The following is a 24,216-nucleotide window of genomic DNA, read 5'->3' as shown; positions in this document are numbered from 1 at the left end:
GGTTTCGTACTCATTCCCGTCTCATCGCATCCACATCCCCGTCTTCATCGCCCTCGCATCCCCGTTTCATTCCGTTGAAAATGGCGGTCGAGTCACAATCACAAGTCCTCCCTGAATCCACTCAAAACTAATACCAATACCAAATGTGCGCCTCAATCGCATCCTCATTTCATCTCCGTCGGGCTCCCCTTCACCCTTGCACCATACATCCGTCCATCATCTAGCCATTCATGCCATCGGCAGTGAATATGGATATGGATCGATCGTTGACGTACAACCTCATTGATTCATTGATTATTGCTTTCCGAACAGTGAACACCTCATAATTATTCTTCGTTCAAGTCGAGTTTCAGGGTATATGGAAAGGTATGTCTCCTAATGAACGTCTCCCGCTATCGCCGTCACCACACTGACGGGAACAATTGTAATGCATTTGTGTAGGTCTGAACAGGCGATCGTAGCCAGCGCGTGCGTGGGATACCCGTTAAGTATATGGGGCTGGACTCTGGACCTGCCATGGCCCTGGCCTGGGGCGCATGTTCCGTTACGGTACTGCCAGAACGGGGTGCAGTCTCGACTGTCGCATCCCGTTTACCATCACTGTCATCTGAATCGGAGCAGTCTCCGTTACCACAAATTTTGAATCGGGGCACACAGCATGAATCGGGGGGCAGCCTGAAGTGGAGGGGCTGAGGCGCAGATTCCTCTTGATTACCGTGTGAGATGTTGATCGTTATCATATAACCCGCACGCGATGTGGCGTCTGTGGGCTGTGGTGGGGCCCTGGCTATTTGTCTTTTTTCCCTTTTTCTGCCCCTTCTTTCCTTTTTTTTCTTTTGCTGTGCTTATGCCATATCGTGCTTATACTTATTTGTATTACCGGCGGGCACTGAATTCGGTTTCGTCATGTTATGTTATGTGCGTATGTTATGTGTTCGTGATGCATTGATAGCCCCATGGGTACCGACGGGCTTTTCATTATGTATCAATACGATACCGCTTACCGACGGCTACATACTATACTATCATCACTAGGGAATAGGGTCAGGGGGGTAACCTCGGCAAGGCAAGGGGTTGCTGTTATGTTCGCTGGTGAGATTTTGACTTGCCTGACAGCTGGAGATAAGTGTGAAGGCTAATTTGTGTTTGTAGTTTGGAGTTTGTGTTTAGGTCGTCGTTGGCGTTTTGCTATTGGGGCACAGGGGTACATGTCCCACGGGATTGGTGGGCTTTTCTATGAGCCCGCTTCTTGCTTTAGGTATTTGGTATTTGGCGGTGACTGACCGATGGGGTTTTCTTGGGTTTACAGACGCTTTTGACTTTAACTTTCGACTTCGGTGTTTCCCGGACGTGGAGTATGTATGGGTTTCGTTCGCGTGGGGGTTGGTGGGCTTGTGCCTCTTGCTGTTGCTGTTGCTATTGCTGTTGTTTGACCGATAGATCTAGGAGGAGGCGCGTCGATTCGGTCTTTCCCGCATGCACACGCTCAGGCCGCTATTTCTTCGCGCGCGGGTCAGGAGAACGGGGGTTACCGTTTGTTTGATGGCGTTTATCCTTACTACTTGCTGGAGATACGAAGGCTAATCTGTGCTTACAGGTGTAACTCGTCATTGCGTTATTGGACTCTACGACTTAATCCCACTTTGGCTCGCGGCGTGCGCTGGGTTGTTTGTTTGGTTATCCGTTTTAAATTCGCGTGCGCGGGGATGCATACCGCGGCTTCATTCTTTGCGTCACCTGGGAGATTGGTAGGCCTTTACCCTCCGTACTTTGCTTCTTTTAGTGATAACTGACCGATGGGGTTTTCTTGGGTTCACAGCCAGGGCTTCGAACTTCCACTTCGACTTTCGGGTGTTCCCGGTTTTTGTAACTTGTTGGCGTGTGGGGGTTTGGTGGGCCGTACCTCTTGTTGTTGTTTGGAGTTGCGTTTGGTTCGGTTTTTCCCGGAGAGGTTTAGTGTCTTGTTCTCCTTGATGTTGATGTTGATGTTGATGCTCACGTTGACGTTTTCCTTTTGCTGCGCACGCAGTGGGGCTTTAGGCCTTAGGTTTCACTGCGCTTTTGTCGAGTCCGTTCGTATGGGGAATCGCTATTGGTAGGTCGCATGAGGTTTTCTGTCTTGGCGACTGATTGATTGGGTTCGCAGATAAGGCTTTCAACGAGGTTTCATCGTGGAACTCCAACGAGATGCATTGATGATGGACTTGGTCATCGTTTACCGACGGGATCAGATTCTGTCAGATTGTGCTGGTCTTGTTGGTGATCCTTCGTGGATAAGGTTTTCAGTCCCGTCTCTCGATAGACAAGAGTTGGCGATTTCCCTCGATCAACGAATCAGTAATCCTCCTCTGTTGATGCGATTAGACCTCGCGGTCTTTCATCGCGGAACTCCAAGGAGATGGAATGATAGACTTGATCATGGTTATCGATGGTATCAGACTGCGCCAGTCTTCCTGTCATCCATCCTACTCTTCGAATCCGTTCGTGTGGATATGACTTTCAGTCCTTCCCAGAATCGATAGACGTAGTTGGGGGTGAGTCTTATTGTAAGTATACAAAGACTCACTGAACTTCGTCTGTCGATGGGACTGGACTGCGCCGGTCTCTTTGTCGTCCATCCTACTTCACGAATCCGTTCGTGTGGATAAGACTTTCAGTCCTTCCCAGAATCGACAGACGTAGTTGAGTAAAGTCTCTGAACAAGAATACAAAGACTTACTTAACATCGTCTGTCGATGGGACTGGATCGCGCCTATCTCCTTGTCATCCATCCTACTCTGCAAATCCGTTCGTGTGGACAAGGCTTTCAGTCCTTCCCAGAATCGACAGACCAGGTTTAATGATTCTCGTCGCAGGAAGCAACGACAAGACTCATTTTGACATCGTCTGTCGATAGGACTGGATTGCTGGTCTTGTTCTGAGCTGCCTGCTGTTGATGGGGCTGCTTTCACGTGTGGAATTTGGTAAGCTTACTCGTTTCTTCTGCTTTGCAAACCCATTGGAGACTGATTGATTGGGTTCGCAGATGAGGGTTTTAGTCACTGGTCTTTCCTAAGTCGACTGATGAGGTTTCTCACTCCATGCATCGAGTATGGCGCAATGGAGTGCTTAACATCATTTGTCGATGGGATCAGGCTAGGGGGTCTTCTTGGGTTGAGGAACTTGTCGTTGTCATGTTTCCTGCTGGTAAGCTATATGCGTACTTTCTCCTTTGCGAGTTCCTTGGTGACTGACTGGTTGAGTTCACAGATCGGGCTGTAGGTTACTGGTCTTTCCTGAGTTGACAGACGGGGTTTAGGGATTCGTGAATCTTAGACGGATACAACGAATCACTTAACATCGTCTGTTGATGGGGTCAGACTAGGCGGATCTTCTTGTGTTGTGCGCCTGGGGACGTTGTACTTTCTCCTGGTAAGCTATATGCGCACTTTCTTCTTTGCGAACTCCTTGGTAACCGACTGATTGATCAGTTCATAGATAAGGCTTTTGGCCACCGGTCCTTCCCAAGTCGACTGATGAAGTTCAGTGATTCATGGTACAAATCAATGATGCAATGACGTGTTTGACATCATTTGTAGATGTGATCAGACTGCGCTATTGACACTGTCCGTTGCCGTCGTTTGACTTGATTCAAAACATGGCCAAGGATTTATATTACGGCTTTTCGGTCTTCTTGTATTGACGCAGCCCGTTGCCATCGTCTGTTTGACTTGATTCAGAACATAATCAAGGACTTATCTTACGGCCTTTGTATTCAAACGCAGCCTTCGTCACTGTTGTAATTCGTTCTACAACACGGTTCTTTCCTGCAGATGCGACTGTTCCTGTGAAACGCCAATTGCCGAACGATTTGTACGAGTGCATATGGTACTTGTTGCATAGAAATCACAATGTGTTCCAATCTGATCGTCTGTTCCAGGTCCCTTGATTCTTGTGCTTCCCTTGAGGTTGATTGTGATCTTGTGAATGATCGATACGGTCTAGGCGGTATCGTACCGACTATCTGATGTCAAAAAACACAACCTTGTGCAGCGCTTTGGATGATGGATGGACGTGGTTTAGGGGACCTAGCAAAGCTCTAAAAAAATAAACTGGTGGTCGTACCTCCTATATCCATCTCGGGAATTCTTGGTGAATGCCTGTCAAGAGGTGTGGCGGGATCGAAGCAGAAGAAGCCACTACCAAATCGGGTCAAATCACGTCCGAGAATGGAATGTGACTGCTTTCCTTGACGTCGTCACAGAACGCGGGGTCGATGGGCAATAAAAACTCGTCGTCTCCATAATTCCCTCTTTCTTCGTGCCCACTATCATCTACCATCTTTCCCCCACCTACCGTCATGCAGAGCACCGATAATGCCCAGTCGTTCGTTCCCTTTGGTCATGAATATAGTCCACCGCGCTCCAGGACCACAGCTGCGTCCATCTGGGCTCCTCAGCCTCAGCTTTTGGATTCGACGTGGCCAAAAGCTATAGACTCCTTCTCTCGTGATGCAGAGATGGAGCTGCAGCGCTCCGGTCGTATTCCGAATGCACGGAACTTCTTTCCCTCAGGTAACGGAGGTGAAGATGTCTTTGGTCCTGTCGGCCTTGTAGGTATGCCTCGCAAAAGAGACATTGGTGCGATCGGCGACGGTAGGAAAAAACAGAGCCCCGATTTTGACGATAGTGTTAGTCAATCTCATCGAAATAAAGCGCATATATGCTGACTACACCGACTATTTAGCATGTCGAGCAGCTCTTACGCGCTCTCAATCTCAACTCTCCCGCTCTTTATACTCAGCAGCCTTCTCGTCCCCAGATTTCCGACTCCAAGAATGTATCGACCGGCTCTCCGGATTTTTCTCCGAGTTCTACTACATCTGCACTCCTTACGCCTACAGATCTTTCTCCTGCGAAAACTTCTTTTGACTTCAAGATCAATCCACCTCATGAACTAGCTCCTTCGCACCCTACTTTATCTCCTTCGTCCCTTCTGTTTGACCACGGCTCGCCCTTGAGGGCGCACGATTTCATGTCTCATAATGTACACCAGCGTTTTTCCAGCGTTCCTTCTTCGAACCTTCTGCCTCCTAGCCCATTGCCTTATTTCGAGCACTCTTCTGAGAATTCTTCCCCAGCTTTGGGCTCCCAGCAGTTCTATGACAGCGCTTTCGCTCACTTGGGCCATCCAGAGGTATCAAGAGTTTCTTGGCGGCAACCACAGCAGCTGCCTGGCCCTCCTGAGTGGTTGAGGGTTGAGGAGAAGCTTGGCGGGAGCGACTATCCCTCCGGCGTCACGGTCGGGGAGGACTCTCTTAGAACCTCGCCGTCTCAGCCGTCATTCCCACATCGCCAAAATGGAGCTCATGCTCACGAGGTAAGATTTTCTTTCTCCACTCTGTTTCCATCGTGTATGCACTTACGTCCCCTTCCCAGCCGATCAATTTCCTCTCGCTTTTGCATCCGTCATCGTCTCCCCCATACAACGTATTTGTGGCGCGCATCATCAAGTCATCTGACCAGCAGGCTTCTATCTTTTTGCAACAGAAGCTCAAGGTTGCCGATCTTGAAGAACGCCACAAGATTGTCGATGCTATCTGCGCGCGTGGCTTTGAGATGATGTCACACCGGTCAGTGCCCTGATCATAGACAAGGTCTAATTAAAACTGATATTGATCTGCGCGACTTCTAGTTTCGGCAACTGGGCAGTTCAAAGATGTCTTGAAGCGGCAGCGACCCCCGAAGAAAGGAGGAAGATAGTCAATTGCATGAGGTATGCTTTCGTCTTACGACGATATTCATCGAACAGCATCTTTAATTGTGAACAGGGGACGGGTTGTCGACCTTGCGACTAATTGTTACGGATGTCACGTCCTCCAAAAGGCACTGGATTGCGAGGAGGATATTCGCCTCCTGATCGTTTCCGAGCTTCTCCTCGGAGACCCTGCATTAACTTTAGTGAACAAGCACGCATCTCATGTCTGGAGCAAGGTAAGAGATCCGTTACGACTCGCATGCCGTTGGATCCTAACCGACATGTATCCAGATCATGGAATTGACGTGGACGGCCCCTGCACCGCCGATTTTCGCATTGTCAGGGTATTTCTTGCTGGAGGACCAATACCGTTCTGACGATTGTAATGCTTATGTAGCGTCAACAAGTCCCTGAAAGGGAAATGGGCGTCTCTCGCTTGCCATGAAACAGGATCCCTCGTTGTCCAGGTGAGGATGCCAACGTATGACATGTAGCTCATTTCTCATGCTCTACAGCACGCATTTGAGAACCTTGAAGAGTCCGCCAAAGATGGCATTATTGATGAGTTGCTGAATCAAGGACCTACCGTGTTCGGTGAGATTGCGAAGAACCAGTGGGGTTCGTACTGCATTCAACACAGTCAGTGCTTCTACGATTACGTCCCTCTTCGTCATTTCTTACTGTGACTTCTTTTATCCAGTTCTGGAGCACGGGTCTCCGAAACACCGTCAAATGTGCCTAGACCATATCATGTCTGACCTCCTGGATTATGCCACAAACGAACAGGGGTACAAGTCAGTTACGAAGGCTCTCAAGGAAACGGGCCCCGAAACTCTAGACAGGATTGTCAAGCGGATGTGTGAACCTGCGAAGGGGTACGAACATTGTGATTGCCTTCTATTACGATACTGATTCTTCCAAAGTGGCCGTCGAGCGATGATTGTGGACTTGGCATTGTCAGTCACCGGCAGTCAGCTGATTGCTAGCACGTTGCCTCAGGTATGCTGCGCTGCCGTTAGTGTCTATTGTCAGCCTCATGTTCTTTCGTAGGCGGACAAGGACCAACGCACCACGCTCTATGACTGCATTCGCGGCCATATCGTCACCCTGCGTGGCTGTAAGACAGGGTCCAAGGTCATCTGGCTCTTGTGAGTTTCATTTATGTGTTGCTTCCTTTCCTTCTTGATGTCTGATCCGTCCGCAGCGATAGAATGGTTCGATCGTTCATTTCTACTGCTGCTTTTGGTTCTAACTCGTGTCTAGCGCGCCTATTATGGCTATTGAGAGGATGCCCCATCCTGTGTCCTCTCTATTCCGATCTTTTTCATCCACTGCAATATTCTCTTGCCATCTCGTCTTCATCCACGGCGTCTTCGATTCCTCGACTTGGAAACGTCTCTCATAACATAAAGAATACCTCGGTCAATACCTGGCTGGCCCATCTCCACCATTAATCTCGGAAAAGTACCAGAAAAGCTCATCTGTCTCGCATTCCAATAACAAAAAGCAGTCCTAATCGCATCAACATCAACAGTCTCAGTCGCATTCGCAATTTCCCAACCGTAATCGTATACTACGCATCGCAGTCTCCATCTCAGCCTCACTTGCACGAACAATCTTCGCACTCAATTCTCTCGATATCGAATTTCACGCCTGCTTATTTGCGTCGCTATCCAAGTTCCTCGCTTCTTCTTTCGACCATATATACCGTGCACATCAACTTCCGTTGTCAAGCATCCTGTTTTTCCGCTCGCTGCTGCTCTCAGCACGGAATGGGGACGCGGATAATGTGCGCTAATTAATCAAATTTCCGTCCTTATGTCAAGCCAAGCTAGAATTCCTCGCATGATCCATCGAACAGAAGCTCAGTTCTATTGTAACAACCTGTTCTTTTACTTTTACCAATCCAAACGCATCATCGCATCTGTAATTGTCTACACCCACCTTCGTTTGTAGCATCACTTTGTCGTTACCGCTGTCAACAATGTTATCAGTCGCTGTCCAGTTATTGGACTCTTTAGAATTTTAGATTGACTGGTCCGGTATATTCGCAACAACGCAGTTGAGGTCTTACAATATGATATAGTATATGCCGGGCGACAATGAAAATTATGATCAGTTTGGAACGACGGTACCATCTATCAGGTAAATCACGCCGTTCTGCGCCTGTTGAGTATAAAGTCAACAACATTAAGCAGACTTCATGCGATATAAGACCGACCTTCTTCATCCCTATGATGCGCACACCATCCTCTAAAGTCACCCGCATCCACTCGGGTGAGTCAGGCTTTGAGTTGGGAACAGGTGTGACAGCAACGAGTTTCCCATCTTGCAGCGTTTCATAGGAAGCAGGCGCGTCGGACAGGGAGATGCGAGACTTCATGACTCGCTATAAGAGAAATTTCGACAAGCGACAACAAAGCAACTCACAGGAATTATGTGGGCTGAGACCCATCGCTCAACATTTCTCTTAGACCTTTCGTCCAGCTCCTGTTCTGAGATCTCAATCTTGGGCTCTACCGGCTCCGGACCTTGGTGTCTGCTCAGCCATGCATTCAATCACGTCCGTACCATCATACACACAATTATTACACTCACGGTTTCCGAGCCAGCGCCATAACAGCCTTGTTCGTCGGTACGAGCATCGTATACCAGACAGACTCAGAAAAGAAACTAGACGACAACTCCGTCTCTCGAGCATACGAGTAATATATACTCGCTAAGGGCTCGATGGTGAGCAAGTCCGCGAGCGTGGGCTGGGAGCTTGTGAATGGTGATGAGATGGATTCTTTGGTGGTCTGCGACATTGGTGGAATTATGATTTGCTCCTGGAGAGAAGCGGATACTGCGAATGGGAAGATGGATGTGAGGAGGTACGAGAGACGCATGGTGATGAGCTTGGTGACTGGAGCTCTGGAGCTGAGAGGATCAAGGATGTTCGGAAATTGCCGTATGCGCGGTCATGTGATGTAACACCGTTCTGCATTCAATTCTGAATTCTGAAGAGACGTTCAACAGAACGATCTTATGATCATCTTAAGTTCATTTGTCTATGGTCTGTTCATCCTTCCAGGGCCAAGCTCTTCACAAACACTATAGTACTGAATTTTGGTGTCGAACATTCAAGAACGCCGTTACTGTGATCATCGATGTAAAACAGGTACTTCTCATTCGTTCTTTTCTTCGTTATGCCCACGCATATGGGGTCAAGGTCGCCGCTCTTTCAACGAATAGGTCAAAAATTCTACCCCTGATGGGTGAGTCTTCATTGATCACGCATCCGATATGATCACTCCTACGGTCAAATCTTTTTGAAGAATATATAAGCCATAAAATAAAATACGCACCTACCCTCGCGGCATATTATACGATGACCCAGGGGGACAAGAAGAGATCATGCCGTCAATTCTTTTAAAGCAGCCTTGGAACTGTCCTTCATGCGGAGGTTTTACTAGGGTTTTCGCTCACAGAGCGTTGGAGCTCTCGCCCACATGGTGGTCCGTCCGGGTGCCGGTTGAAGGGCCTCAAATGAACAACTTTGGGCGTCTGGGAGTGCGTACAATCAAGCATACGGGAAGGCGAGTCAGGAAAGACCCGACTTGCCCAGGTAGGCGATCTCAAGGAGAATCCCAAGGATAGTTGGCGATGAAATCCCCCTTTGGGGCTGTGAGGAGAGTATTTATCGCTAACTTGATTGCAACACCGGGAAACTTTGCGGTAGATTTCGAAGGCGCGGTGTCCGCGGAAAGCATACAGTTTGTCATGAAAGGTGGCAGGATCTATAAACGTGAGAGCCTACCTCTTGTGTAACAGGTACTTGTAGTATATGGCTTCCGCGCTACGCACAGCGGCGATCAGGGTGGTGACGTAGAAATCCTTGGTTAACGTTAGAAGCGCGTACTAAGTTGACCACACAACGATCATGGAGCCAAGCTGCAGTGCGACGTGATCGATATGCTACCTGGACGCCCAAACACCGGTAAATCTGTTTCGAAAATATTGAAATAGTTCATTTCCGTCAGCCGTGCATAAGGGGGGTTTCAGCTGGTCCTCACCCACAATGTGGCAGATTCTGATAAGGTCGCCTTGAACCACAGGACTTGCCAAAGATGGTGACCAATTGGCAATTTGAAATTGAGAATAGCCGTGAGATAGCTTAATCAGCAACTGTACAGCGCAGCGTTGACGGCGTCTCTGTCGTTTTTGTTGACTCCCCGTTAATATTCTTATTCCATCAACGTATTAAGGTATGGTTGGCTGAAGTCGATTTGACGCTGCATACACTCTCTCGGCTCTAGCTTCAAGTTGCTTGTTGTTCTTCTTCGCCAAATCCAGCGCGCGATGTTAAATCACAGTCATATCATCCAGAGCGACCGACGTTCAACAGCCTCAACAGTCTCGAATTTCAACCCACAAACTAGTCAAGGCCCTCGTTTGTATTTCACAGTGGGGGCCTGTTACGTTCGTGGAATATGAAGTTGGTCCAGTCCGCTTGCTGCGAGGCTTCGTTATGAAGTCGAGCAGACCAACAGGTGGCCGGATCAGATGCGTCTCTGCAGAGTTGAGGTCGGCGGCTTTCTTTCGTCGAGCTTGTAGTTTTGGGACAGACAAATTTTTGTAATTATATTTTTTGCAATTCAGAATCGTTGATTTCCTGCTATTTGAACTTGAGCTCGCATCAGGAGATCCATGAAACTTATGCTCGATCAGATCGCGGCGTGGAAGCCGTTTCCCGCAACTTGGCCTTTTCCGTCGAGATCTGGCCACAACTACGATGTTTCGAAAATTGTGCTGTATCAACGAAGGGAACATCTACTTGGTTCGATCGGACGTGGTGTTCGCGTGTAGCAAACGAGAATGCATATCAGGCGACGGAGCAGTGCTGTAGACGCACACGGTTTGGAATTTTGTTAATGAGTATTTATTTTGAGACCATGACCAGACGACGGTGCGACTCCTCATCAAGAGGAATATCAAAGAGTAAGTAACTCTTCTCATCTGCCAAGAAGAATCCATTAGATGTCCATTCATTGTCTAGATATCTCATTTCTTTCGTTGGCATCGTTGTGAATGATGTCTCCCATACTCATATCAAATCGATTGGGCCTGCGGGTTATTCAAATCTGGTAGCAGTTATTAATGTTGGATGGACTCACGGTTACTCTTGCGGGCATGATCTCGTGTCGCTTTGTTTAATGACAGTGGCGGGATGCAAGATAATTCACACATGTTATATTCCTTTGGCTTTCTGGAGTACGCGGATGTATGCAGATCATTCGACAGATACAAATAGATGCTAAACCGAAGCGTTGCTTGTGACGAACTGGGGCGAGGTCCGCAGGGACCTGCCTGTGAGACAGGATAGCGGAAATTTGCGCCGGACAATTGGACTTCATATCGAACAACTCGCGATGGTTCTCAATATCAGTTTGGCCTCAGTGCCATCTATCAGGTATAGTACGCCATTCTGTGCCCAATGAGTATAAAGTCAACAATGTTAGGCGCAGTATACGAATAAAACAGAACTGACCTCCTTCATTCCAGTCATGCGCTCTTCATCCAAAGTAGCACGCATCCACTCAGCCTTTGGCTTCTAGGCAACAGACTAAATAGAAATTGAGATTAGGTGTACAAATTCGGGAGAAATACAGTCCCAAAGTCTGAAAAAAATGTATTTTGTTTTATTTTATTTGGCAACAAGCTGCGTGCAACCACGGCTAGATGCTACACGCGAAATCGTCAGATTGTCCCAGTAACCCATTAATCAAGGTGGGAGGACGCACGAATTTATCATATGCCAATATGCATGAACACTATGCGCTGGTCCAAGGGGATGTCCTTGTCACAAGCCAATGACTGGACCGCTCGGTGCAGCGCTCGGGCAGCTCGTTTGGAATTCATTTTGCCATCCCCACAAAAGTTTTTGTAGAACGCCTCGACTAAGCGCTGTACAGTAGCATCGTTGACATTCCATAATGTCCCAACGACACTCTTTACCCCAGCAAATTGTAAGCCAGCTGCCAGGTGTACCACTTCGTCAGGCGTCTTAGAATCACCGACTGCAGTTTCGCAGGCAGAAAGAAATGCAAACTCATGCAAAGACAGATCCGTTTCTGTGATATCGAGGAGTGAAAGCGGTTGGTCGCGCATGAGAAAGGCCGATTTGAAGGGTTCTGTATAGTTCTGTGTCCCGTGACACGCAAAATGGAGCCAAGTGTTATCTTGCAATACGCGCAGAGCTCTCGATTTGGTCGCATCAATGCTCGTTATCTTGGTGAAGGAAGCAGTAGGGGGAGGGGGTAAAAGACTCCGCACCAATTCCAGCTCAGGCTCCACACAATCCAAAGTGAATGAATGACCGGCTGGGTGATTCTGACCAATGGCAGCAAAAGACACTGACAAGGATTTGTCATGACTTCTGCGAGCCCTGATCAGCGCGGTAAGCGATGGCGTGTACGAAGAGATATACAGCTGTGAAAGGGACTGCCCATGTCCCCTATACTCGCCAGCAGCGTGCAGCGGCAAGAAATTGAAGAGAGACGTCGGGCACCACCATATTCGGGAACCTGGTCGTGCAAATCTGCCCAGATTTTCGACCACCGGGCGAACGACGTCGTTCCATAACTCCCTCAAAGCTTTGATCAACTCTGGTTGGGTCCTCTTAGGACCGGCGTCTCTTTGTACTGCCTGTTGGAAAGTGGACACCAATTTCGGGAGTTTCTCCAAATTAGTAGGGAGTTGAATGCTAGTCGGAGGCTGCTTGTGAGGGATAATGATGGCGTCGCAAGACGACTCGCTTGCAACGAGCACGATAATAGGCCCATCACGAGCTGCATCTTGCAGATCGGAGAACAATGGGGGAAGTAGGAAGCGAGAGAAGCCTTCGATCTTCCGGATCTCTTCTACAACTCTATTCCAGTCCTCCAATAGACGTGTATACCGACTTGCTTCTGCTTCTACATTGACTCTTGGGGTTCCTTCAAGTTCTGTATGGTTCGCAGGAGGTGTTTCAAGGAGGGAGCTGAGGTCTCTAAATTTCTTCATCAGGACCACTGCATGATCGCCGCGTTCCTGGAGGCTGTCAAGAGGCGTGCGGAGTCGCGTCATCTGGGTCCAAATGACAGTCCTGCCTTGTTCCAACAACTCGACAGCGCGACACACGTCACCACTACGAAGAGCACATGATACAGCATCCACGACAAGCGTACTTGGGAAGTCCTTCATGACATTATGACGAGATGAGACTGAAGCTGTCACGGACATATGAGTGTCCAGAAGTTGCATGTAAGTTGCATAAGCCTCTAGTTCAGTGCCATGTGTGTAATCATGAGCATGGCAAACCCAGCGTATACTTGCTCGTAGGCGACTTGGCAAACCTCCAGAGACAATATTTGCTGCTGCTTTGAAATAATGCATGGCAGCATTCAGATGTTCGCCAGTGCCGTCAAGTCCTGATTGATGGAACAACAGAAAGACCTGAGCTAGCGAGTCATGGACTATCACTTTAAAAGGATCATGTTGCCTCAACAGAGTCAATGCACTCTGGAGAGACTCTAATGACTCGTCGAGGTCTTCTTGATTGCGTCGGTGCTTGAAGGAGTGGCCGAGTGTCAATCCAAGGTTATGAAATGATATGGACCGATGTGGGTGACCGACTGGGCGTAAAGCCAGGGCTTCTCTGTGAAGCGTGATAGCGTCATCCAAGTCTTTATCATTGCCTCGGCGTCGGAAGCGAAAAGCGAGTTTACTTCCAAGGTTGTCTAATGATGTGGACCGATCTATATGACCCACCGGGCGTAAAGCCAACGATTCCATTTGAAGCGCGATAGCCTCGTCTAAGTCTTCGTCATTGTCTCGGTGATGAACACGGGCGGAGAGTTGATTTGCAAGGTTATTTAATGACGTGGAACGACGTGGGTCGGGGACCGGGAGCAGAGCCAGCATTTCCCTGTAAAGTACGATAGCCTCATCCAAGTCTTGGCCATTGTCTCGGTGGTCACAACGGGTGGAGAGTTGATCTGCAAGGCGATGTAATGATATGGGCCGATCTGGGTGACCGACTGGGCAAAAAGCCAGCACTTCCCTGTGAAGCATGATAGCGTCATCCAAGTCTTTGTAATTGCCTCGGAGGTGAAAGCGGGTGGAGAGTCTATTCGCACAGTTACTTAATGACCCTACCCGAAGTGGGTTACCAACTGGTCGCAAAGCTAGCGCTTCCATGTTAAGCGTGATAGCGTCATCCAAGTCTTGGCCATTGCCTCGGTGGTCAAAGCGGGTGGAGAGTGTAGATGCAAGGTTGTCTAATGGGATGGACCGACGTAGCTGACCGACCGGACATAAGGCCAGCGCTTCCCTGAAAAGCGTGATAGCCTCATCCAAGTCTTGGTCATTGCCTCGGCGATCGAAGCAGCTACAGAGTCCCCTCGCAAGGTTATTTAATGAGATGGACCGATCTGGGTGACCGACCGGGTGCAAAGCCAGCGCTTCCCTGTGAAGTGGGATAGCCTCATTCAAATCTTGGACATTGCCTCGGTGCTCGAAGCGGGTGGAAAGTCCATTTGCAATGCCGCTTAATGGCACCGACCGATCTGGGTGACCGACTGGGCGTAAAGCCAACGCTTCCATGTGAAGCGTGATGGCTTCATCCAAGTCTTGAACATTGCCTCGGTGTTTGAAGAGGATAGAGAGTGTATCTGCAAGACTACTTAATGACACGGACCGATCTGTGTGACCGACCGGGCACAAAGCCAGCACTTCCCTGCGTAGCGTGATGGTTTGATCTAAGTCTTGGCTATTGCCTCGGTGCTTAAAGCGGGCGGAGAGCGTAGATGCAAGGCCATGCAATGGCTTAGACCGATCTGGGTGACCGACCGGGCATAAAGCCAGCGATTCCCTGTAAAGCGTGATAGCCTCATCCAAGTCTTGGCCATTGCCTCGGTGCTCGAAGCGGACGTAGAGTCCCATCGCAAGGTCATGTAATGACTTAGCCCGATCTAGGTGACCGACCGGGCGTAAAGCCAACGCTTCCCTGTGAAGCGTGATGGCTTCATCTGAGTCTTGGGCATTGCCTCGGTGTTTGAAGAGGATAGAGAGTGTGTCTGCAAGATTGCTTAATGACACAGACCGATCTGTGTGACCGACCGGGCACAAAGCCAGCACCTCCCTGCGAAGCGTGATGGTGTCGTCTAAGTCTTGGACATTGCCTCGGTGCTCGAAGCGGGCGGAGAGTACAATTCCAAGGCCGTGCAATGGCTTAGACCGATCCGGGTGACCGCGTGGGCACAATGCCAGCGCTTGAGTGAGAAATTTGACGGCCTCGTTGAGGTCTTGGATATTGCCTTGACGTTGGAAGCGAGTGCGCAACATTACACCCAGATTACATATTAACTGCGCTCGGGAGGCATGCATTAGATTGTAGTATCGCAGTGCATGGTAATGAAGGAATATCACTCCATTTAAAGTACGGGGATCATCTTCCACCAAACACCACTGTACTAGAGCAGGAAGTTGATCCAGCGATAACGGAAACGTGGGCACAACAGGCCGCTCCTGCCCAACGTCATTTGCACCACTGTTTCTAGCTAGATGCAGCTGAGCGGATGTTTCGATTGCAAGTAGAGCTGCTCTGTAGACGTGGCTATTGGAATGGCAAACACGGAGGACCTCCCTCAGTAACTCTTCAGCCGCATCAGCGTCCGTTTTTAATCCCCGTTTCGCGAAATAAGACAACAGAGCATTGGCAAGATGGAGCTGGGTGATGGGTCTGTCCGCATGACCCGCGGGACGGAACTTGAGGGCGTCTTCAAAAAGAGTGATAGGGATGTCGAGGTCGAGGTATGTTCCATTAGCTTGGTGACTAACAAACTTCGCGGTGGCTAGATTGAACAGTACTGCAGGGCGGGAGGGATGCTCCATGGGGCAGAGACCCAAGGCGCATTCAAAGTGCTTTATGGATTGGTCGAGATCCCCATTGTCCTGCGTCCTGCGGTATCGTGCGAGAAGACGATGTCCGGCGTCCGTCTCTAGTACTAACGCATCTATACCGTCGGATGTAAGCTACACATTACAGGTTCTCAGCATCAGAATATCAAGCTGCACTGATCACTAACGGTAGTATGAGGACAAAGAACCGCGGCGGCATTCTTATCAGAACATCGTTGCTCCACTGTCATGAATATCGTAGTGCACGAGGATACGATTTCATCCTGCTTGGGCTTAAAGATGATGGCTATGATACTCGTAAACGTTTGTCGAGTAAAAATTACAACGGAAGTTACTGACGATGCGACTTTTCACTGCGATCCAGTAATTCTCCAACGGAGATCTCGAATGTGCGGAGGATTTCTCCATGGGAGAGCATGAGGCTTAATTCAAATGAGGCATACACGCTGACCCGAACTATAGAATATGGTTCGCATGGCCTAGAATTTTTCTCAATGCCTGCGGGAAAGACGGAGTTGAGGACAACTTACAGAAGTATGGGCTCGTTCCATTCGACGACAGCCTGACCTACGTGTACGGATTTATTACTTGTCTGGCATTCAGTACCGCCAGTCTTTATTGCCACATGGAAGCCAGCGGGGATCCGTCGGAGACCAAGAGTGACATCAGTTGCGCGAATGGCTTGAGGGGGATCGTCAATACATGCTGAACGGAGATAGATATCACACACCAGTAAGGACGACTTGTTGTACTCCACTGAGGTGTGTCTCTCCCAGGTCCTCGGGGCATTCTGGGCGGCTCGGCTCCTCTCCCAAGGGTGGAGGGCAACCATTGAGAAGATAAGGGATGAAGCTTGACATACTAAGGCTGAATCCTGATGGATGGATAGAGACTGCTAACACTGGAGAGTGAGATATCCTCAGAGAGGTCAAAAAGCACTACGGCGCTTGTAAAGTCCTAATGGATTATAAAGGAGGGAACCATTTCGTGGCTATGGACGTCGAAATCCATCAGATCGTCTGCCAGGAAGGAGCATGCCAAGAATTGATGGTTTTGTGACCTGTGCCATGTACGATATCAATCATGGTTGTTACCGCCGATCAGCACTTGGAACTATGTTTTTGAAACTCAGCTAATAGGTACCACAACTACGCCGAATTGCCAGTGGCCGCTGGCTGCAATGAACTTATCATCCATTGATAGGCCTGTTTTCCAGGTGGATCAATACATCTGATAACCGTGACTCCATCAACGATTCGACGCACTACTAGGATGAATCAGGCTCTACTTGTCCCCGAAGTTCTCCTAGATATCTTTGCGCATTTGAATCAAATCGGGGAACCATCATATGGTCGCGAGACATTGTTGTCTCGGCAGTCTCTTGCAGCACTTGCAATGACATGCAAAACCTTCTACGAGCCTGCAATGGATTTTCTTTGGTCCAACATGAGTGGGTTACTACCACTGCTAGGCTGTGTACCAAGGTTACATCCAATGATATACCCTCGTGCTCAGGTCAGTGCGGATGAGTCCACACAAGCTCGATGTTTCTTTTTCTCGTTCTTTGGCTCACCGAACATCTCAACACAGCAATCCTGGTCTCGCGGAATCGAGCCATTATCTGAGCACGAGCGCAATCAATTTCTCCGTCATTCCGCTCGTGTGCGCTTCTTCAATGTTTCATCCGACGCCGATTTTCACCTCCTTCATGCATTCCCCTTCGATACATGCGTGTTTCCAAAACTGCAATCATTGTCCTGGGTGGTTGTTTTCACAAGATACTTGCACTTTTTTCTATCCCCTACGTTACGCAACTGTTACATCGCACTCGTTCAACCAGATCTGGCTCAGAAGTTTATCGGGACCCGTTGTGCTAATCTGGAGGACCTTGACATCGTGACAATGGGGACCATGGCACAGGCTACACATCTATCCGAAACCATCTGTTCATGCACGGGACTAATACATCTGCAATGTCCACCGCTCGACTCAGCAGCATGGAAGCACCTCTCCACTGTCCCCACCCTTCTCACAGTATCGATATATCAAGAAAGCTTTCCAGGTCCCCCGTCCAAGTTGGACATGCACAATCTCAGTTCGGCAACTTTCCTCAACGTAACGACTCTTCGTTTCAGTTATGCATCAGTGGCAGACGTTACCGCGGTCATACAACATTCAGAATTCCCCTCGCTAAAAGAATTCGAGTTAATTGTCCACGTTTTACCTGTGGTAGAAGCTCTGCCGCTTTTACATGCACTGTCTCAGTGCAAAGCATGCCATACCCTGGAAAACATCGCCATTTCCGACGATAATACAGAAATTGAAGAGCACCCAGACGACATCGCCATTTACGACGATGATACAGAAATTGAAGATCACCCGGGAGACTCATTAGTAGTCACTAGGGAGCTTCTTGGTTTCACGCAGCTGCGAACCCTCCGGATCTTTGTCCATTGCCCCATCTACCTTGACAACGACATTCTTTGCGAAGCCCTCTCAAGTTGGCCAAACCTTCGCAGTTTGTGTCTGTACGACCACCATCCTCGTCCACCTAAAGTCACGTTCCGCGGATTATTCGCAGCGCTCCGTCTATGTCCTGACTTGCATACACTGCGAGTAGGAGTGGATGCTATGAACATTGACATCGATCCTATCGATCCTACAGCCGAATCATTTCAACATACCTCCTTAAACCAATTGACCATATACCCCTCTCCTGTAGGGGATTCCGAAGTTGTCGCTCGCATCATTTTCTTCATGCTCCCTAACGTTCACCATAACACGTACCTCTCGAGCTTGTGGGGTGACGTCAACGCGCGTCTCAAATCTCTCAAATCTTCTTCTAGCTTGTCTACAGGTGAAAACGGTGACTGACGAGTGAAGAGGCAGAAGTGGGGCAAACAAAGCGATGGTATTATTGATCCGCCAGACCGTGATGACGACTGTCCATGTCATAGTACCAACGACGGCCACAGCTTCAGTAAGCAGGCTAGTTTCAACTTGTTCATGATGCAGTTAGTTTAGAATCATTAATTCTCATATGACCAGCGTTCAACGCATCTTTCCTCGTAGTCTCAGACTAGACGTTCTGGTTCATTCCCTAGAACGCAGCAATGTTGTTTTCGACTCTTGGCTAGATTTGACATACTCGTCACGAATCACGACCCTAAGGATCCATTAAGACTGCGAGGTTTTGCGATGCTCGATCATACAATGTACGAGCTCGCGAACAGGCTCGTCCGAGTCTTGCCGATGTCGTAGATCCCATTTCTCCAAAGAAACATATTCTGCTCAACGGTGTTAGTGTCAATCTCACTGCGATATTCCCGTGCCTTTTCCTGCAATATAGTTCACACGGCTACAATCTCAAGGACTCGTGAATTCACCCCACGATGCTCTCAGGCCTCCCTCACTGCTACTAGTTCTTACTACATATACAAGTCCAGTGCTCACTATACCATTTCTTCTCCGGGTGTCAGTGCTCGAATTTCTATGTCCGTGCGTATTGCAATTCAAACATATCCACCTAGATTTTATACTCATGAAAGGCACAGGGTCGTCTTCGCCCAATTGCCACGGCGCTCTTCGGCTTCATCCTCCCTGTGTTCTTGACCAATGGCAGTCCTCGTGTAGCTGATCATGATAGCATAGAAGACAGGGTGCAAAAGTGTCGAGCGGCCTTGCAGAGCTGTCCCCCCGGTCATCCTGATCGATCAGCGTCTCTCTACAATCTTGCCATAAGCCTTCAAAACAGATTCCGGCATCGGGGCATCCCGTCTGACCTTGATGAATCCATCGAGCTCCATCGGGCTGCACTACTCCTTCGTCCCCCCAGTCATCCTGATCGATCAATGTCTCTCAACAATCTTGCCATCAGCCTTAAAAACAGATTTAAGCAGCGAGGCGTCTCGTCTGACCTTGATGAGGCCATAGAATTCAATCAGGCTGCACTACTCCTTCGTCCCCCCGGTCATTCTGAGCGATCAGCATCTCTCAACAATCTTGCCATCACCCTTCGCGACAGGTTCGACCAGCGGGGCATCCCGTCTGACCTTGATGAGGCCATAGAGTTCCTTCGGGCTGCACTACTCCTTTTGCCCCCCGGTAATTCTAATCGATCAACGTTTCTCAACAATCTTGCCGCCGGCCTTCAAACCAGATTTAAGCAGCGGGGCGTCCCGTCTGACCTTGACGAGGCCATAGAGCTCCTTCGGGCTGTACTACTCCTTTGTCCCCCCGGTCATTCTGAGCGATCAGCATCTCTCAACAATCTTGCCATCAGAATTCACGACAGGTTCAAGCAGCGGGGCGTCCCGTCTGACCTTGATGAGGCCATAGAGCTCCTTCGGGCTGCACTACTCCTTTTGCCCCCCGGTAATTCTAATCGATCAACGTTTCTCAACAATCTTGCCGCCGGCCTTCAAACCAGATTCGAGCAGCGGGGCGTCCCATCTGACCTTGACGAGGCCATAGAGCTCCTTCGGGCTGCACTACTCCTTCGTCCCCCCGGTCATTCTGATCGATCAGCATCTCTCAACCATCTTGCCAACAGCCTTCAAAACAGATTTAAGCATCGGGGCATCCCGTCTGACCTTGATGAGCACATCGAGCTCCATCGGGCTGTACTACTCCTTCGCCCCCCCGGTCATTCTAATCGATCAATAACTCTCAATAATATTGCCGTTGGCCTTCAAAACAGATGTGAGCAGCGGGGCGTCCCGTCTGACCTTGATGAGGCCATCGAGATCCATCGGGCTGCACTACTCCTTCGTCCCCCCGGTCATCCTGATCGATCAACGTCTCTCAACAATCTTGCCAACAGCCTTCAAAACAGATTTAAGCAGCGGGGCGTCCTGTCTGACCTTGATGAGGCCATAGAGCTCGACCGGGCCGCACTACTCCTTCATCCTCCCGGTCATTCTGATCGATCAACGTTTCTCAACAATCTTTCCCTGAGCCTTCAAACCAGATTTCAGCAGCGGGGCGTCGCGTCTGACCTTGATGAGGCCATAGAACTCCTACGGGCTGCACTACTCCTTTTCCCCCCGGGTCATCCTCATCGATCAGCGTCTCTCAACGATCTTGGCCTGAACATTCGTTACAGATTCAAGCAGTGGGGCGTCCCGTCTGACCTTGATGAGGCCATAGAGCTCCATCAGTCTGCACTACTCCTTTTTTTCCCCGGTCATCCTAATCGATCAATGTCTCTCTTCAATTTTGCCGCCGGCCTTCAAACTAGATTCGAGCAGCGGGGCGTCCCATCTGACCTTGATGAGGCCATCGAGCTCCATCGGGCTGCACTACTCCTTCGTCCCCCCGGTCATCCTGATCGATCAACGTCTCTCGACAATCTTGCCATCAGCCTTCAACACAGATTCGAGCAGCGGGGCGTTCCGTCCGACCTTGATGAGGCCATCGAACTTCATCGGGCTGCACTACTCCTTTATCCCCCCGGTCATTCTGATCGATCAATAACTCTCAATATTCTTGCCCTGGGCCTTCATTATAGGTTCGAGCAGCGGGGCGTCCCGTCTGACCGTGATGATGCATTTAGGCTGTATGTGCAACTCTCCTACCTATCTCATTCAGTCTCCCGTGGGGATCTTATGGCTGCCAAGTCATGGGCCACCTCTGCCGAAGAGACGAACCATGACTCTGCATTACTTGCCTATCAAACTGCGTTGAAATTTCTAGATCAGCATTTTACTATGTTGCCGTCTTCTCCACATCTATTTGATGTCGTCAGGATAGCCACAGCTTCACTTGCCATGGACGCTTTCTCGTGCAGTGTTCGTCATGGTGCACTGACAACTGCTATGGAACTGGTGGAGCAAGGCCGTGCCGTATTCTGGACCCAGTTCACATGCTTACGCTCACCGCTCGATGAACTTTCCCTGTCCGGTGACACCGGCGCAGCCTTGGAGAATGAGTTCAAGCAGCTGAGCTTTGGCCTTCGTAAGGCACTTGATCTGTCTACTGAAGAGCGGTCCCCACAAATCCGACAACTGACCATGCAATGGAATGATGTCGTCTCCCGCATCCGCATGCTGCCTGGCTTTTCTCGGTTTCTCCTGCCTCCCCTTTTCTCCAACCTACAAAAGGCTGCTGAAGAAGGCCCTGTCATCATCGTCAATGCAAGCCAATATGGCTGTGACGCCTTGATCGTCTTCAGTGCACAAGATCCTGTCCACGTTCCACTCGATATCCCGCACACTGAAGTCTCCGAGTTGTCTTCGGAATTTCAGTCCCTCGCAGAGCAATTTGGTTCTTCTGATCGTCAAAACAAACTTGTCAGCATCCTCCGCAAGCTTTGGGATTGCGTTGTTGATCCCGTGGTCCGAGCTCTTAGGGCGTCTAACATTCACCATGGCTCGCGTATCTGGTGGTGCCCCACTGCTGAGTTCACGCTTCTTCCTCTACATGCAGCAGGATCGTACGAGAAGAACAAAAACAACTTATCTCACATTTATATCTCCTCTTACACCCCCACTTTGGCAACACTCATTCGGGCGAGACAGCGAGTTTCTCAAGAGGTGTCCACACAACATTTTGTTGCTATCGGTCAAGCGAATCCGGACAGAGGGAAGGAACTCCGTCATGTCGCTCCCGAGTTAGCCATCGTCGCTCGGCGTCTCGGGCCCGTCGTCTCCTTCACGTCACTCGAGGATAACGACGCAACAATCCAGGGTGCACTTGATGCACTAAATCATAATCAGTGGCTCCACCTAGCTTGCCATGGAATGCCACATCGGACGCAATCGTTCGACTCTTCCTTCGCAATGCGTGATGGGCCGTTGATGATCAAGGATATCATCCGGTCCAACTGGCAGAACCTGGAGTTTGCATTCTTATCGGCTTGCCACACTACCGTGGGCCATGAGAAGAGTTCCAATGAGGCGATACATCTCGCTGCGGTGATGCAATTCTCTGGATTTCGCAGCGTGATAGGTTCCATGTGGTCTGTCGACGATGAGGTTGCACGACAGGTTGTGTCCGTTTTTTACCGCAACCTGGTCGATGGCTCAGGGAGATTGGACTGCACACGGGCTGCGGTAGCGTTGCACAAGGCTGTGAAATCGTTGCGCAAGAAGATTCCACTAGAACAACAGATCGCGTTTGTTCATATAGGTATCTAGTCTGATTGATTCGTCATGCTATTGTATTCTATGTTATCCTGATTGCTTTCATTACCCTGTTGTCCCACCTAGATCCCAGTTATTCAAATCATGTCTGCAAGATACTCTGTTTTTTTCCGTTGTGTACTAGTACTGCAAGCACCGATCCATTGAATGATTATATATTGCTTTGTCAAACATACAATATACAAGCCTGAGTCAGAGTAGAACTTCAAAGGGGCTCGAGTGGAGCGCGCACATGGAGTCGACGCGAATTGGTTCCGCGGGATCAAACGCTTCGTCCTTAGTACATGTGGTAGAAATCGTTGGACAAGCCTGCATAGAAGAGGATCATGCAGTGTCAACTGTAGCCTGAGTTTTACCATTATTCACAAGGGTTGCTTGTCTCTCCTGCAACTTGGCCTCGCTACGGTGTGCAGCGCCGAGGTCAATGGGACAGAAGCGACTCGCAGGACATCGAATTACCTATAGATTCATTCATGGGCGTGAGACTTGCAGAGTGAGCTTCCTACTTCTATGATGATATGGATGTCAAAGTTCGTTGGGAATCTTCGATCATCTCAGGGTAATGAAAAGGAGAATATTAAGCGTAGTCTTGAAGTGTCTAGTCCTGTGTTTATGATACCATGAGTAGCTGCCACCCACGAAATGAATGATCGCCACAAACCCACAGGAGTTAGAACAGTACTAGTGCGCAGAAGCACGAGATAGCTCTGCTCAGGTGTTCCACCGCCCTCACCAAACTATAGTGAAAGTCAGACAGTCATGTCTGGTATACTCACCACATATGATTAAAGTTGTATAGTAGTAAATATGTCGGGTGACAGCGAACGTGATTATCAGCGTTCCAACTATCAGATAGTGATAGACATTCGCTGAGGACTCGATAGTCAGCAGGTCTGCGAGCGTCGGCCGGAAGCTTCTGCAGAATAGTGGTATGATAAATTCTTCAGTGTTCTGTGACATTAGTATTGGTGGGATTATGGTTTGTTTCGGGAGAGAAGCAGATACCACGAGTAGCATGGTGATGAGAAAGCGGAAGGATCAAGTTGATGTACATGTGATATGACAGCATCGTGCTCTCAGGGTCCAGGCCTTGCACACCCAAGCTCGTTGCGCTTACTTACTTACGCGGCGCAGACGTATCTGGACGACGAGAAGGAGACGGCTGGCATTTCGTCCGACAAGCCAGCAGGCTTATGTGCAGTACTACAGATGTGCAGTCGCTCCTGAATGGATAGCCCAGTCTGCGGAGGAACACTGGCCAGAAGCGTTGCCCGATCGAAATGACAAGAGGATGTCGCATTGACGCGAGCATTCGAGCCCATTCGAGATTAGACACCTCTCTACACTCTGACAAGCAAGAATCCCAAGGGTGGCTCGGTTCCTCCAGAGTGGTTTG

The 24,216-nt window shown here is 49.3% G+C and overlaps 5 protein-coding genes across 5 annotated transcripts; 3 read left to right on the top strand and 2 right to left on the bottom strand.

Annotated features, from left to right (window-relative positions):
* The first annotated feature begins 4,306 nt into the window (after nt 1-4,306).
* DEU56DRAFT_283086 (armadillo-type protein) lies at nt 4,307-7,387 on the top strand. Its single transcript, XM_041345467.1, has 13 exons — nt 4,307-4,669; nt 4,726-5,358; nt 5,418-5,611; nt 5,674-5,754; nt 5,810-5,972; nt 6,028-6,074; nt 6,134-6,203; nt 6,252-6,375; nt 6,437-6,611; nt 6,660-6,735; nt 6,787-6,884; nt 6,941-6,950; nt 7,000-7,387. The coding sequence occupies exons 1-13, from the start codon at nt 4,340-4,342 to the stop codon at nt 7,018-7,020; spliced, it is 2,022 nt and encodes a 673-aa protein (XP_041209731.1). The 5' UTR covers nt 4,307-4,339; the 3' UTR covers nt 7,021-7,387.
* A 310-nt stretch (nt 7,388-7,697) lies between these two features.
* Nucleotides 7,698-8,672, bottom strand: DEU56DRAFT_797208 (uncharacterized protein). Its single transcript, XM_041352935.1, has 4 exons — nt 8,335-8,672; nt 8,167-8,275; nt 7,958-8,113; nt 7,698-7,902 (listed from the first exon to the last, which is right to left on the bottom strand). The coding sequence occupies exons 1-4, from the start codon at nt 8,622-8,624 to the stop codon at nt 7,852-7,854; spliced, it is 606 nt and encodes a 201-aa protein (XP_041209730.1). The 5' UTR covers nt 8,625-8,672; the 3' UTR covers nt 7,698-7,851.
* A 2,611-nt stretch (nt 8,673-11,283) lies between these two features.
* DEU56DRAFT_283075 (CHAT domain-containing protein) lies at nt 11,284-16,102 on the bottom strand. The gene is made up of 4 exons (XM_041345466.1): nt 16,018-16,102; nt 15,846-15,972; nt 11,520-15,792; nt 11,284-11,460 (listed from the first exon to the last, which is right to left on the bottom strand). The coding sequence occupies exons 2-3, from the start codon at nt 15,906-15,908 to the stop codon at nt 11,527-11,529; spliced, it is 4,329 nt and encodes a 1,442-aa protein (XP_041209729.1). The 5' UTR covers nt 15,909-15,972; nt 16,018-16,102; the 3' UTR covers nt 11,284-11,460; nt 11,520-11,526.
* Nucleotides 16,103-16,810: 708 nt separating this feature from the next.
* On the top strand, nt 16,811-18,770 carry DEU56DRAFT_283068 (uncharacterized protein). Its single transcript, XM_041345465.1, has 2 exons — nt 16,811-17,193; nt 17,269-18,770. The coding sequence occupies exons 1-2, from the start codon at nt 16,951-16,953 to the stop codon at nt 18,550-18,552; spliced, it is 1,527 nt and encodes a 508-aa protein (XP_041209728.1). The 5' UTR covers nt 16,811-16,950; the 3' UTR covers nt 18,553-18,770.
* Nucleotides 18,771-19,457: 687 nt separating this feature from the next.
* Nucleotides 19,458-23,001, top strand: DEU56DRAFT_941302 (TPR-like protein). Its single transcript, XM_041358916.1, has 2 exons — nt 19,458-19,702; nt 19,973-23,001. Exons 1-2 carry the CDS (start codon nt 19,530-19,532, stop codon nt 22,812-22,814), a joined length of 3,015 nt encoding a protein of 1,004 aa, XP_041209727.1. The 5' UTR covers nt 19,458-19,529; the 3' UTR covers nt 22,815-23,001.
* The last annotated feature ends 1,215 nt before the right edge of the window (nt 23,002-24,216 follow it).

This window comes from Suillus clintonianus, assembly GCF_016758775.1.
Source record: "Suillus clintonianus strain FC179 chromosome Unknown DEU56scaffold_26, whole genome shotgun sequence".
NCBI lineage: Eukaryota > Fungi > Basidiomycota > Agaricomycetes > Boletales > Suillaceae > Suillus > Suillus clintonianus.
This window is presented reverse-complemented; position numbering and strand designations above follow the sequence as displayed.

Bases quoted from the DNA above. Each gene is read 5' to 3' on its own strand.
- DEU56DRAFT_283086 (XM_041345467.1), top strand. From the start codon at position 4,340: ATGCAGAGCACCGATAATGCCCAGTCGTTCGTTCCCTTTGGTCATGAA. The intron at 6,376-6,436 runs GTCAGTGCTTCT...TCTTTTATCCAG, and splicing joins TTCGTACTGCATTCAACACA to TTCTGGAGCACGGGTCTCCG. The intron at 6,612-6,659 runs GTACGAACATTG...ATTCTTCCAAAG, and splicing joins ATGTGTGAACCTGCGAAGGG to TGGCCGTCGAGCGATGATTG.
- DEU56DRAFT_797208 (XM_041352935.1), bottom strand. From the start codon at position 8,624: ATGCGTCTCTCGTACCTCCTCACATCCATCTTCCCATTCGCAGTATCC. The intron at 8,276-8,334 runs GTGAGTGTAATA...ATGGCTGAGCAG, and splicing joins ATGGCGCTGGCTCGGAAACC to ACACCAAGGTCCGGAGCCGG. The intron at 8,114-8,166 runs GTGAGTTGCTTT...CGAGTCATGAAG, and splicing joins TCTCAGCCCACATAATTCCT to TCTCGCATCTCCCTGTCCGA.
- DEU56DRAFT_283075 (XM_041345466.1), bottom strand. From the start codon at position 15,908: ATGACAGTGGAGCAACGATGTTCTGATAAGAATGCCGCCGCGGTTCTT. The intron at 15,793-15,845 runs GTTAGTGATCAG...TGTAATGTGTAG, and splicing joins TTCTTTGTCCTCATACTACC to CTTACATCCGACGGTATAGA.
- DEU56DRAFT_283068 (XM_041345465.1), top strand. From the start codon at position 16,951: ATGAATCAGGCTCTACTTGTCCCCGAAGTTCTCCTAGATATCTTTGCG. The intron at 17,194-17,268 runs GTCAGTGCGGAT...ATCTCAACACAG, and splicing joins TGATATACCCTCGTGCTCAG to CAATCCTGGTCTCGCGGAAT.
- DEU56DRAFT_941302 (XM_041358916.1), top strand. From the start codon at position 19,530: ATGTCTCTCAACAATCTTGCCATCAGCCTTAAAAACAGATTTAAGCAG. The intron at 19,703-19,972 runs GTTCGACCAGCG...AATTCACGACAG, and splicing joins GCCATCACCCTTCGCGACAG to GTTCAAGCAGCGGGGCGTCC.